This window comes from Saimiri boliviensis, chromosome 4 (assembly GCF_048565385.1).
Source record: "Saimiri boliviensis isolate mSaiBol1 chromosome 4, mSaiBol1.pri, whole genome shotgun sequence".
In the NCBI taxonomy this organism is placed as follows: Eukaryota; Metazoa; Chordata; class Mammalia; order Primates; family Cebidae; genus Saimiri; species Saimiri boliviensis.
Genome location: NC_133452.1, coordinates 152,144,416 through 152,158,028, shown reverse-complemented (window position 1 = coordinate 152,158,028; position 13,613 = coordinate 152,144,416). Strand labels below are relative to the sequence as shown.

Here is a 13,613-nt window from a genome sequence, read left to right as displayed (position 1 = left end):
TGTACATTGAGATATTTGAAGAGAAACACAACCTTCTCCTCTGCACTTGCTTCTGAAAGAATATACAGATTAAGCATCCCTAATCCAAGAATCTGAAACACTCTGTTCCCAAGCATTTAGATAAGAAACACGCAAACTGTCCAACTCTGCAGTTACTGGCTACGATCTGGCTGCCATGTGGAGGCTGGACACGTTACCAGTGTAAAGGAAGGCAGAGCTGAGAGAGGGAAGGCCACCAAGTCCTGGGGACATTCATGAACCTCTAAGTCTAGCTGCATTCATCTGTCAGGGCTGCAGAGCACCACAAACTGGGTGGCAGAAACAACAGAAACGTATTCTCTCACAGTTCAGGAGGCCAGAAGTTCAACATCAAGGTGTTGCCAGGTGCAAGCTCTCTGAAGGCTTTAGGGCAGAATCTGTTCTGTGCCTTTCTCTTAGCTTCTAGTGGTTGCCAGCAGTCCTCAGCATCACTCGGCTTGTAGACACAGTACTCCAGTCCCTGCCTCTGTCTTCACGCAGACAAGAGGGAGCTCTTGTCTGTGTCAGCACATGTTTTGTCTTCTTAGGACGTCATTCACAATGAAGTAGCGCCCTCCCTAGTCAGGTAGGACCTCATCTCAATTTCATTACATGTGCAAAGACTCTATTTCTAAATAAACCCACAATCACAAGTATCAGAAATTAAAACTTCTGATCTTTTGGAGGGGGGCACAAATCAAGCCACAATGCCAGCCATACCTGAAATGTGAACTCTGTTTTGATTTTTTTGATTTTTTTGCATTCCAATTATGTATAAGCCACTATACTTCCTTTTCTTTAGGCTAGTTTTGATTGGATTTACAATCCCTTGCAACTGGAAGACTCCTAAGCCCACCATGTAAATAAGGGTGGCATGTAGGGGGCTATCGGCACGTGGCTCCAGCTTCAAGGCTAGTCCTGCTTTGTCCCTTGGGCTCGCACACCTCCCACTCCTTGGGGAATGAGACCTCAAGACCTGATTTGGATCAGAACCTCTGTTCTCCAGAACTGCTGGTCCAAGGCTATTATGAACTGTTTAAGCAACCAACACCCTTCTTTTCCTAAAGATTTTCCCTATGTGGACCCATCATCCTAGGCAGCTACCAGCTCTTCTAGAATCGGTCCTCTCTTTGGAGAACTGGAACAATTCTCCAAATTGTCCCAATTTGGGACATGCAGTAAACTAGTTGGTCCTCCAAGAAAGCATCAGGTGATATGAACAAGCCTTGGGCTCCGAGGTCTGTACAAGTTCCACATGACACACATAGTAATTTTACCCAAATACACCTCAGTGCAAAACAAAAGAAAATGAAAAACAAAAACGCCCTTATGAGTATAAAGGAATCTTAGGGAAGTATTTCCTGTCCAGCTCTATTTTGAGCTCGTGATTGTTGGTACAAAATTTAGGGTTATTCCAGGGATAGCCAGGAAGGGATCATGGAAATAGTTTTAGATGGAGGGAATTTTTTTTAGGTAATCAATCTGCTTTTAGTCTTTACCTACATAAAACTTTCCCTTATGTCACTGAGACCTTTTCCAAACTTCCTCTTCTTTGTGTAGTGACGCTGCCAAGTACATAACTAAGACAATCCAGTCCTCATGTGACTCAGGTTCCCCCTTTTATTTATAGAAAACAAGTTGGTTTTTTTGTTTAGTCTTTTTTTTTTTTTTTTTTCAATTTAACTCCCGGCTGCTTTCTTCCTCCTCCCTCCCCACTGTCAAGCTAAAAGATTTTGGCCACTTTGCTCTGTTACACCATTGTCCAAAAATCTCAGTGATCCACCATTCTTATCTGGATGAGACTTGGACAGCCCTTCAGAAGCTGCCTCAATCTTCCTTGCCCACGTCTCCACAGAACCACATGGAAAGGACTAGCGACCAAGAGGAAAAGGAGGAAAAGAAGGAAGTCTCCCCCTGAGACTCATCTTCTAAGACGAATCATATTCCATCTATCACCAGGAGAAATATGCTTTTCTTTAGGCATATTTTGCATTATGCCATTCTCTGTGCTTAAAATCCTTCAATGGCTCCTTACTGCCCAAAGGATAAAGTTCAACTCATCATTGTTAGGCAGTCAGGGCCCCTCACAACCTGACCTAGCCTACGTTCTAATGTTAGGTCTCAGCCATCTGCTGGGTAAGTCTTCCTTCTACATCGCTGCTTACCTCAATGGTTCCCAAAAAGTGTTGGATCCCCATGCCTTTGTTCAAGATGGTCTTCCGGCAAAAGTTCTACATCAATCTTGAGATGGCCAAAGCCAGGCCCAGGACATAGCACACATTTGAGACTTAGAAACATTTACTGAACAATCAAAGTGTACATATGAGAGACATCTGAAAAGCAACTTTATATCTTTCATGGTTTGACCTCGGGAGGAGCCCTAAAAATGATTGAACCAGGCCAAGTACTATAGGTATCAATGCTGACAGTATGACTTTTGTTTTAATTCTAACATACATTGTTTTCACAGTTCAGTGGCTCTACATTTAATGTAGAAATGTTTCCTTTTTGTCCTAAAACATGTTCTTAAATCCATCTTACAACAGACTCACTCTAGAATGAAGGAAGCACAGGAAGCGTTCAGCACGGGCTCTTTCCTTGGGTCAAGAGGGTCTGTGGCTGTACAGATGACATCTGCCCCGACCGCTTCTCCACACTAGGCCCTCCTAAGGCACTCTGCTCTCCTCAGTATCCCTGGTTTTGTAGCTCATGATCGCACAAGATGGTAGAGACAGAAAACATAACCTCACCAAAAAGAAGTTTAGTGACATACGTGGAAGACAGCCTTGAGTTTTGAAGTGGCCTCATGCAAGCCACGAACCTCCTCTCCAACAGTTTCCTTAGCGTTAATGTCAGAAGCAGAGCACTCCATGGATGGCCCATGGTCTGCCCCAGCTGGGGCTCTTCTCAATATTCTAAAGTCTATTTATAGTAGACTTTTATCTGAAGTCACACTCTTACTTCCTTTTTCTCCCTTCCTTTGGAAATCATCTGAAAAGGCCACTTGTCTTGTGACGCTCCACTGTCCTCACCCCCGCAGCATCACCCAGAGGCGACACCATATATCCTCTTTCACTTTGCATCACCTGTAGGTTGTCAGGGCTCCTAGCATGATACAAGAAGGTACTGCCTTTCTGGGATAAATGACCACTCATTATCATCCTTAGATAACATCAGCCAGGCCCAGAGTACTCCATCCAGTCATCTTCTCTCTCCAAACCTACATTAAGGAGAGTGCAGACACAGTGATGCTTCTCATGAAGTACAGACGCAGCCCTTTAATGCACGGCCTCACTCCTCGCAGGCATGATATTATGCTGTGCCCTCTTATGTCTTATGCCAGAATTTAACCACAGGCCACGGCCAATGGAAGAAAAGTCACGGATCAAAGTCTATATGCATATTTTCTCAAAATACCTCCTCAAAGAACCACAGTCAATTACAACTTTTCTTTTCTTTTTTTTTTTTTTTTTTTGTAGAGACAAGTCTCACTACATTGCCCAGGCTGGTCTCAAACTCCTGGGCTCAAGCGATCCTCCCACCTCAGCCTCCCAAGGTGCTAGGATTACTTCCATGACCCTGAGCCACCACACCCAGGCTGTTACAATTTTAAAACATAAATTGATTGGGTCATGCCTGTAATCCTAGTACTTTGGGAGGCCGAAGTGGGTAGATGGCTTGAGCTAAGGAGTTGGAGACCAGCCTGGGCTATGTAGTGAGATCTTGTCTCTACAAAAAACTGGAAACATAAAAATAAGCCAGGTGTGGTGGTATGCCCTTGTAGTCACAGCTACTTGGGAGGCTGGGGTGGGAGTATCGCTCGAGCCCAGGAAGTTGAGGCTGCAGTGAACCGTCTTCATGCCACTGCACTCCAGCTTGGGAAACAGAGTGAGCCTCTGTCTCAAAAAATAAAAATTAAGCTAAATTGAGCTACTATCCTAATGAATATAATTTACTAACTTTTCTATTTCTTCTCAATCACCCATTCTTCCAGCACTTTTAGAGGCCAAGGCGGGCAGATTACGAGGCCAAGAGATCAAGACCATCCTGGCCAACATCATGAAACCCCATCTCTACTAAAAAATATAAAAATTAGCTGGGTGTGATGGCACGTGCCTGTAGTTCCAGCTACTCAGGAGGCTGAGGCAGGAGAATTGCTTGAACCCGGGAGCCAGAGGTTGTAGTGAGCCGAGATTGCGCCACTGCACTCCAGTCTGGCACCTGGCGACAAAGTGAGACTCTGTCTCAAAAAAAAAAAAAAAAAAAAAAAAAAAAGTACAAGAGAGGAAGGGATGAGAGGAGGACCTTTCGTTGGATCCCAGTTAGGAGGACATGGGTCCACAGAAGAGAAGGGCTGGGCCGACTGGAATTGGGCTATCTCTGTCCACTTTCGGCTTCACCTTTAACCTCCTGAGCATGTCTCTATTAAGTCCCCTCTGGCCCATCTCACTGCATCTTTGAAACAGGGAGAGTAAAATGAACACTCTTCCTTCCCAACCCTAACGTTGCAAACAGATTGGATGCTGTCTGCTTTGAGTTTTCTGGTCAAGGGCACATGATAAAAAACACATGGTTTACATGGATCCTTTTGCTAATTACAAGTAGTCAGTGCCAAATGGACAAAGACAGGATGCTACATGGTGCCGGAGGTTTGAGTGGTGAACAGAATTTTAAATTGTGAGTCATTATAACCCGCACTTGTGATATGCAGACAGCCTGCAGAATGTGCCTTAATCTGGAGGACGGTGAAAACCCACTGCGAGGGATTCTGCTTTCCTTGCCCAGCACAAAGCCCACTCCTGTGCTGGCAAAACAGGTTTTACAAAGCCAGGATAGTGATGATGAAGTGAGGTGGGATGGGATAAGCTGGCTCTGGTTACCAGAAAGAAATTCCTCCCTGTATGCTACCTCTCCACTCTGATGAAACACTTTACAAGAAACTTGTAGGAAAATGAAAAGATGCTTAATTTTCTGTAAAATGAAGTATTTTGGGAATTCACCACTTGTCTTATCTCCAGAACACTCTCCATTTTTGTTGTGTAAGCACAAATCCAAAAGTATAATTATTGGGCTGGAAAATAAAAAATATCTATAGAATATGGTGAGACCTGTTTTAAAAAAAATGCTTAAAGGAACATTATATGTCACTTTCAGGCACCTGATTCATTTATTGGTGTTGCATAATTCTCCTATCCATGAATTTCAATCACTGTTTACTTCTCAAAAAACAACTATGGTATGACTTTTCAATGGCACCATTCCATGGATCAACAGGTAAAAAAGAATGCCTAGAGACTGCTGTCCCTTTTTTTCTTGACAGAGTATTGAAAGACCTTCAAGGGAAATCTTCCAAGAACTGTGTCCAATAAACAAGCTCATGTGCTACAGAGTTACATCACCAGCTGACATCCAAGGAGAAGTCTAAGGTTAATTGCTGTGGTTTAGTGGACCATTCCAAATGACCCTGTGCATGAAGCTTTCTCTCCAGAACTGTTTGAACTTTACCGTCTGAAGTTTCATCTACCTCTTTCACGAGTACTTTTTAATTACTCCCCTGGGGATATTAACAATGTTTTCTTTCTTTATTAAATAATTACTCTCTGGAAAGGATAGTGGTTTCATGTTTCCCCCTTCTGTAAGATAACTAAGTCCCAGCCTGATCAGCCCCTGGCACTTTGATTTTCTTTACCTTAAATTACTAAGGGAGAAGACAGAGATAGCAAGATAGACTTCTAACAACTCAGGATTTTGAATCAGACTCCCTGGTTCAAATACCAGCTCCACCATGTAGCCAGCTGTGCAACAGGTTACTTCCCACCATAGGGCTCAGTTTCCTCACCTGTAAAGTAGGAATAGTAATAGTACCAATCCCTTAAGTCCATTCTTTCGATGGATGGGAATAGACAATGTATGTCAGCACTTACCTTGGAGCTTGGCATGTAGTCAGCATTCAAAAATTGTTTTAATAATATTTTTTAAATACTATTGTTTTGACTATGAGAACAATTTCAGAATTGTTGTGTTCCCTGATCGCACAGTAAGTAAGGTACAAATGAAGTAGGACTACTTAATACCTTACTTTTATACGCAATACAATGCCCTGAGGCAGCAGCGCCATCAATGTTGTGCATAACTCATGAAGTGCTGGGCTGAATTCATAGAGTACCTTTGCAATTTATAGGGCAAAAATTAGGTGCCATGTAGAATACACAAAAGTATCGATACAGCCACTGTACCCCAGAAAATTGACAATCCAGTTAGGAGACACACACACAAAGAGATCACTGCAATGATGCCTTGTACTGTTAAGTGGCCAGATACACGTACAGGTTCTTACAGTATCTTTTCTGGTGGGCAGAAGAAAGTCCTGCATTTGGGGGAAAGTAACAGATGCACAGATGTGCCCCACGGTAAGACAGCAAATCAGTGAGAGCCAGAGTGTGGTTGGAATATCATATTCATGTGGGTTAAAATGGAGGTGTAATGGCCTGACTTAGAGAAGAAGGTAGCAGCGGCCTGACTTAAAGAAGGAGCAGTGATAGCAAACAGTAGCTGCTTGGCTTTGGAGTGGCACCATAATTGCCGTCTTAGAATATGAGAATGTTCCAGTCAAGAGCAAACCTTTAAAAAGCCTCCTTGCCACTCAGTGGTCTTACAGTAGGAGCAGCAAGGCCTGTTGTTATACATGTGGCCTATGGCTCATGCATCCACCTGACGCCCTCACAGCTGCCAGAGGAAGGAGGAGCAGCGCTAGGGGAGGAGGCCGAGAGTATCCCACAAGCGGGATGACCACTGATAACCACCACGGACGAAATGGCCTAAGTAACTTCTGAGTCTTAGTCCTTCCCCTCAAACGGCCCCCTCCCCTTCCCTTGTATCTCATGGGCATCACAGTCACAAAACGCAAGAAATCAGGGCATTCCCTTTGTCCGATGCCAAATCTAGGTCCCCGTTTCTTTCCTCCTGACCTGCTGGCCCAGAACCACAGGTGGCCTACAGAATTAATCCAAATGAGAGAGTCCCTGCTCTTCCAAAACGTCTTAAGTGGATCATTCATCTCAGGCCACCTTCTGGGACAGGAAGCGGAGTGAGGTCCGCGGAGGGCAAAACCTAAGTCGGCCTTGTACCTGGATGCGAGTTGGGTCTGGGAGGCGCGTCGGGAGACTGCAAAGCCCAAGTTCAGCTGCGGGAGACGAACCCCCACCCAGCTCCCAGCCACAGAGGGTCGCCAGCCTCGGGGAAATGGTTCCCGCTGTCTTCAAAAGAGCCCCCCACACACCCAGCCCGCGGCATCGCCACACCTACCTTGACCCAGGAGGCCGTGTAGGGAACCTGCGGGTCCCAGGGAGCGGTGCAGGGCAAGTCCACATCCTCGGAGCAAGCCGCCTTCACCTCCCGCGTGGCGGGCGCCAGGCTGTAGGCTGCGAGAAAGACAGAGCGCGTGGTGAGCAAGCGGTGGGAGGGGGTGTGGTGGAGGGGCGGGGGGCGCCAGGCACTCGCGGGCCCTACCGCAGCTCAGGAGCAGAAGCTGGAGGCCGCGCGACATGGCTGGAGCGCTGCGCCGCTAACTGGGGCTGCCGGGTTTGGGCGCGCTGGCAACCGCCGCCCTTTTATGCCGGGTGCCTTCGGGAACTTCCCTGCGCGCCAGCCCGGGGGATTCCCCGGCGGCGGCGGAAGCGGGTGGCGCACCCTCCTCGTCCCGCTCAGGCCGGGGCACCCCCGTCCCCGCCCCCGTCCCCCACGCCGCCACCCCCCAGCCGCGCGCGTCCCCGCCCCCGCGCGCCCAGGCCAGGCGCCCCTAGTTCGCGTCGCTGCTGCCGCTGGCGGCGGCGACAACAATCCCCGCGTGACGCCCCGCGCTGGGGGCTTTGCAGACCGCGCTCGCGCGCGTGACGCCGCCGTTGACCCGCAAAAGGAAGCCGGGAACAGGGCCATCCGAGTGGGACCTGCCCATTTTACGGAGGCCAAAATCCCGATTCCGAGAGGGTGGGCAGCTCCCCCAAAAGCCCAGCCTGTCCTTGGGGACGTCACTGGTGAACCCAAGTCCTCACTCTCCTCCAGAATCTGCACGCCTGTAATCCCAGCACTTTGGGAGGCTGAGGCGGGCGGTTCACTAGGTCAAGAGATCAAGACCATCCTTGCCAAGATGGTGAAACCCTGTCTCTACTAAAAATATATATAAAAAAAAAATTAGCTGGGCATGGTGGCAAGCACCTGTAATCCCAGCTACTCGGGAGGCTGAGACAGGAGAATCGCTTGAACCCGGAAGGTGGAGGTTGCAATGAGCCAAGATCTTGCCATTGCAGTCCAGAGAGAGACTCCTTCTAAAAAAAAAAAAAAAAATCCAGCAGCATCACTGGACTACTGTTGAGTTGTACCATAAATCAGAATTGATTAGTGTTAGACATAAAGGTTGTTTCTTTTTGTATTACTAATATTAGAAACAATGCTGGGATTGCTATGATAAACTTCAGTGTAGATAAGTCTTGCTCTAATATTGCTTATTTTCTTAGAATAAATACCTCAAGGAAATTGTGTTAGGTGAAGGGAGCTTCCAATTTTGTTAAATATTGCCAAAATTACCTGCAAGGAGGTGTCCTCAATCTATATTCCCATCTGCAATGAGAATACCTGCTTCCCCACACTCTTACCAACACAAACTGTAATCCAACTTGTCTTTGTCAATCCAAGAGGTTAAAAAGAGTGGCATCACCATACCACCAGTTTTACTCTGCCCTTGGAAGTGGTTGTACCAATTAACAGTCCACCAGCTTGTGTGAGTCCCTTTTCCCCAGAAGCCTCACCAAATTAGAATTGAACACAACTGTATACAATTTATTCTTGAGAAATAAAACAGTACTAACATTTTTGAGACCTTCTATGTGTCCTTTGTCACTGATACCTAGGCATTTATGCTTCTTTCCAGTTTTTCTAGATTATAAACAATGTTTCAGGGGAGCCGAAAGTCTCCCAACACTCTAGCTCAGTAATCACACTGCATTGTTAAATATTGTCATCTTATTATCCAAAATGCACATACCCATTTACATGCCTCTCAGCAGGTCTTAGCATGATCAGATTTCTTTTTTAAAGATGGGGTCTCATTATGTTCCCCAGGCTGGTCTCAAACTCCTGGGCTCAAGTGATCCTCCCACATTGACCTCCCAAGGTGCTGGGATTACAGGTGTAAGACTCCGTGCCCAGATTTTTAAAAATTTTTGCCTATCTAATGAGTGTGAAACATTAGATCCTTTTGCAATTTTTGTTATATTGATAACATATGTTTCAAGAACATTGGATAAGCTTTTCTGAGGATTGGCATTCATATCCTTTGGCCTTTTCCATAAGTGCTGTTTATAAAATCTGGGCCAAATCCTTTATTGGTTATATGCATGCCAAATCTCTTCTCCAAGTTTAAGATTCGTATGTTCCATTTTGTTTATGATATCTTTAATCTACAGAAGAGTTTTTTGAAATATTTTAATGTGGTCAAATTTATTGATCTTTTTGTTTATGATTGGGCTTCTGGTATTATATTTAACAAGTCTTTTCCTGCCCTGAGATAATAAAAACATTCCCCTTCATTTTCTTCCAAAACTTTTATAGTTGTGCTTTTTCGTATGTTGGTCTTTAATCCATTTAAATATAGTTTGATGTACTGATCTAACTTATTTTTTCCATATGGATTACCAATTTTTCCAATGCTGCTTGCTAAAAGGCCTTCTTTCCCTGCTGATTTAAAATGGCATCTGTGCTTTACACAAATTTCTATGTATGAGTGGGCCTGTTTCTAGACTCTATTCTGCTTCTCTTGTGCTAATATTGCACTTTCTTATTACTACAATTTAATTAAGTCTTGCTGTGGTGTGTGGTGAGAGTGAGTGGGTCCCCACATGCTGAACTTCATCTTCAAAATTGTTTTGGTGTCTGGGTGCAGTAGTTCATGCCTGTAATCCCAGCACTTTGGGAAGCCCAGGCAGGTGGTTCAGTTGAGATCACGAGTTCAAGACTGGTGTGGGCAACATGGCGAAACCCCATCTCTACTAAAAATACAAAAATTAGGTAGGCATGGTGACAGGCCCCTATAGTCCCAGCTACTTGGGAGGCTGAGGCAGGAGAATCACTTGAACCTGGGAGATGGCGGTTGCAGTGAGCCAGGCTCATACGACTGCACTCCAGCCTGGGCAACAGAGTGAGACTCTGTATATTTAAAAAAAAAAAAAAAATATATATATATATATATATATGTGTGTATATATATATATGTGTGTGTATATATATATATATATATATATATATAAAATTCTGTGGTGTTCTATCTACTGGTTTGGAAGTCGTGCATACTGTGTCTCTTCTTACATAATTATCTTTATATAATTTTTAATAGCATACTTGATTTAATAAATTCTAGGGTTAATTAATATTGCTACCCTTTTCCCTAAAGTGCCCAAATGCCCAAACTCTGCCCATCTCACCTACTATTATGACCAGTACCCTCATTCCACTTTGTTTTTTTTACTCACCAAGTAATCTTTTTTTACATATTAGATATTTGTTAAAATTTATCTCATATTGTACATCTCACTAATTCTTTCTTGGGTCAATTCCTTCTGAAGTACATTCTTGAGTAATTCTTTTAGCAAAGGTCTTTGAATAGAAAATGCTCTCCTTTTCATCTGAAAGTGTTTATTTTGCCCATATCCTTGAATCATAGTGTAGCTGTAATGTAAGTTAAGTTAGTTTTTCTCAACACTTGAATATATTATGTCATTGGTCTTCTGGCTTCTATTGTTACTGTTCTAAAGTTCCAGACAACCTGGTAAATCATTTCTTTGTAGGCAATGCTTTTGTCTTTGAGAGCCTCTAAGATCTTGGCCTTTCAACTTGATCTTTTTTTTTCTTTTTCTTTTTTTTTCCTTGAGACAGCATCTCGCTCTATCGCCCATGATGAAGTTCAGTGGCTTGATCTCGGCTCACTGAAACCCCTGCCTCCCAGTTTCAAGCGATTCTGGTACCTCAGCCTCCTAAGTAGCTGGGACTAGAGGCGTGCACCACCATGCCCAGCTAATTTTTTTTTCTGTATTTGTAGTAGAGATGGGGTTTCTCCATGTTGGCCAGGCTGTTTTCAAACTCCTGACCTTAGGTGATCTGCTTGCCTCAGCCTCCCAAAGTGCTGGGATTATAGGTGTGAGCCACTGGGCCCTGCTGGTCTTCTTTGAGTTACACTATGTTGTGTCCAGTAGAGGATTTTATGTTATTTACCCTGCTGTGGTTCATAGCTTTCATTAGTCCTCATTTATTATGTCTTGAACATCTAACAGATGTGGTTGGACCTTAGCCATGCACACCCCTTGTTAGGAAGCCCTCCCTCTGCATGTTCTGTGTCTTTATCTCTCTGCACAGGCTTTCTTTCCATTCATTAGTTATTTATTTGATAATATATAATCTAGGGTTTAACATAGTAAGTTTCAAATGGTAATTTTTAAATTTCTGCGTTATATTTGATGTAGTACTTAGCTCAATCTGGTCTTTTTGATGATGTCTGATTCTGTTATGTTCTTTAATATTATTGTACTTCTTTTATGACTTCTCATTTTAAACATGCTTATTTTTAATCTATCTGATAATTATATTTTATCTGAAGTTGGTGGAGGTTTCATATTGTTTTTTGTTTTGTTTACTAAAACTATTGGTTTTGGGGGGATTGTTTTTTCATGTGTATAGTAGTTGGTTTTGTTTTTTGTTTTTTTGTTTTGTTTTTGAGACAGTATCGCTCTGTCACCCAGACAGGAGTGCAGTGGCGCCATCTCGGCTCACTGCAACCTCTGCCTCCTGGGTTCAAGTGATTCTCCTGTCTCAGCCTCCCCGTTAGCTGGATGCCACCACGCCTGGCTAAGTTTTGTATTTTTAATAGAGATGGGATTTCACCATGTTGGCCAGGCTGGTCTCGAACTCCTGGTCTCAGGTGATCTGCTGACCTCAGGTGATTCACCCACCTCAGCTTCCCACAGTGCTGGGATTACAGGTATGAGCCACCATGCCCAGGACTGTACAGTAGTTTTTAGTTATAAGCTAGGAGGCGTAGGATGAGTGTATGGTCTCCCAGAAAGGTTTTATTTTTGTTTCAACAAGGTTCCCAAGGGTATTACTAGCATGCGAAAGCACTTTATATTGATTCCTTAGTGGGACATGTCTTAGACCACTCTAGTAATATAAATTTAAGTATCATATCCATGTGAGGGCACATTAATGATTATAAATTAATTTTAAGGGGAGCTTTTTTTTCTTTTTCTCAGGCAAGCTTCCCTGTCATCTCCCTGCGTAAGTAGGTGTTCATCTTTACACCGGGGTCTCGGTTCCAACTCTCTACTCTTCCAGGCCCCTTCGTGTGTGCCTACCGGTCATGAAAGCCTAAGCTCCTTGATTTAGTATGTTCTAAAGTGAATCAACATTCCCAAACCACATTCCCAGCCTGGCCGACTGCCCTCCCCGACCCCATCCCCAGCAGCCCCCGGGACAGCTCAAGCTGGTCAGAGGTCTCCCTCCATTTTTGACCCTTCAGACTTCCCTTACTTTCTTGCAGCCAGGTATTTCTTAGACTTGATTCAGCATTTCTAGAAATTTGCAAAGGCTCTTTTTCATATTACATGGAAACCTACATTGATGAACAGTAGAAGTATCCAATCTCCTGCTCAATAACCTAACAGCTTGCTGTCGCAGGAACCCCTTCTTAACCCACAGAGGTGGATGCGGAAGTGTATTTTCACACACAGTATAGCCTTCCTCATGTCCTCATACGGAGTATGAAGAGATTTCTGATGAAGACCATTCCTGAGGAAGCATTTTCAGGCTGACTCCGGGCTGCCTTACCATCAAACCCTAGAGAGTGTTTGGCAGCGTGTGTCTGACGTGGGAGGGGAGTGAAAATGCAGTAGCTCTGAGCCCTGACGTGGCCTCTTCCTCGAATGTATGAGAGGAGCTTACCTGTGGGTTGATCTTCACTTTCGGTGAAAAGAGAAAGGTGAACACAAATGAAGAGCTGCTCGCCTTTCTGAAACCAGTAGCTGTCACCTTCACATTTTCTCTGCTGCGAGAATAAAAAGAGAAAAACCCAAATCATTAGAAAACATTGTGGTTACGTATTCTCACTGCCAAGAGCAAACTTGGCATCGCTAACCTTGGGCGAGGAACAAAGCTAGCCAGGGCCCTCTCCCTTTCTCCTGACCCCCAGACCTTCCTGTCTGATTGCAAGTTCCTCACGGCCAGGGCTTCGCTGTTTTATTTCTCTCCGAGAGCGTGCCAATAAAGCATGGCAGAACATTTTGAACGTAGACATTTGAGAAGCTGGTCAGAGTTTGGGCACCCAGGGAGAAAGCTCTAGAATGTTTTATTAGTTCTCTCACCTGCCCCTCCCCAGGCAGGGGTTCACAGGGAACGAGTATGGAGAGAGGGGAGTTTTAATTCACTAGTAAACATTTACTAGGCCCTGGCAAGTCGTTCATTCTCAAAAAGCTTACACAGTAGAATACAGTTTCTTTTTTTCTCTAGAAATGGGGTGTGGAGTGTCTCACTGGATCGCCCAGGCTGGTTTTGAA

The 13,613-nt window shown here is 44.4% G+C and overlaps 1 protein-coding gene across 4 annotated transcripts in view; it reads right to left on the bottom strand.

Moving 5' to 3' along the window:
* Positions 1 to 13,613, bottom strand: part of CD83 (CD83 molecule) — a 197,843-nt gene that overhangs the window by 11,395 nt on the left and 172,835 nt on the right. For 2 of the 4 annotated variants that reach the window (XM_074398465.1, XM_010338030.3), the window contains exons 3-4: positions 13,003 to 13,105; positions 7,324 to 7,439 (exon numbers count right to left, since the gene is read on the bottom strand). In XM_074398465.1, coding sequence (XP_074254566.1) covers positions 7,324 to 7,439; positions 13,003 to 13,105 — 219 coding nt within the window. Of the gene's footprint in view, positions 1 to 7,323; positions 7,440 to 7,527; positions 7,712 to 13,002; positions 13,106 to 13,613 lie in introns of those variants that run through there. The other 2 variants (XM_039462664.2, XM_039462663.2) reach the window with 2 other exon arrangements.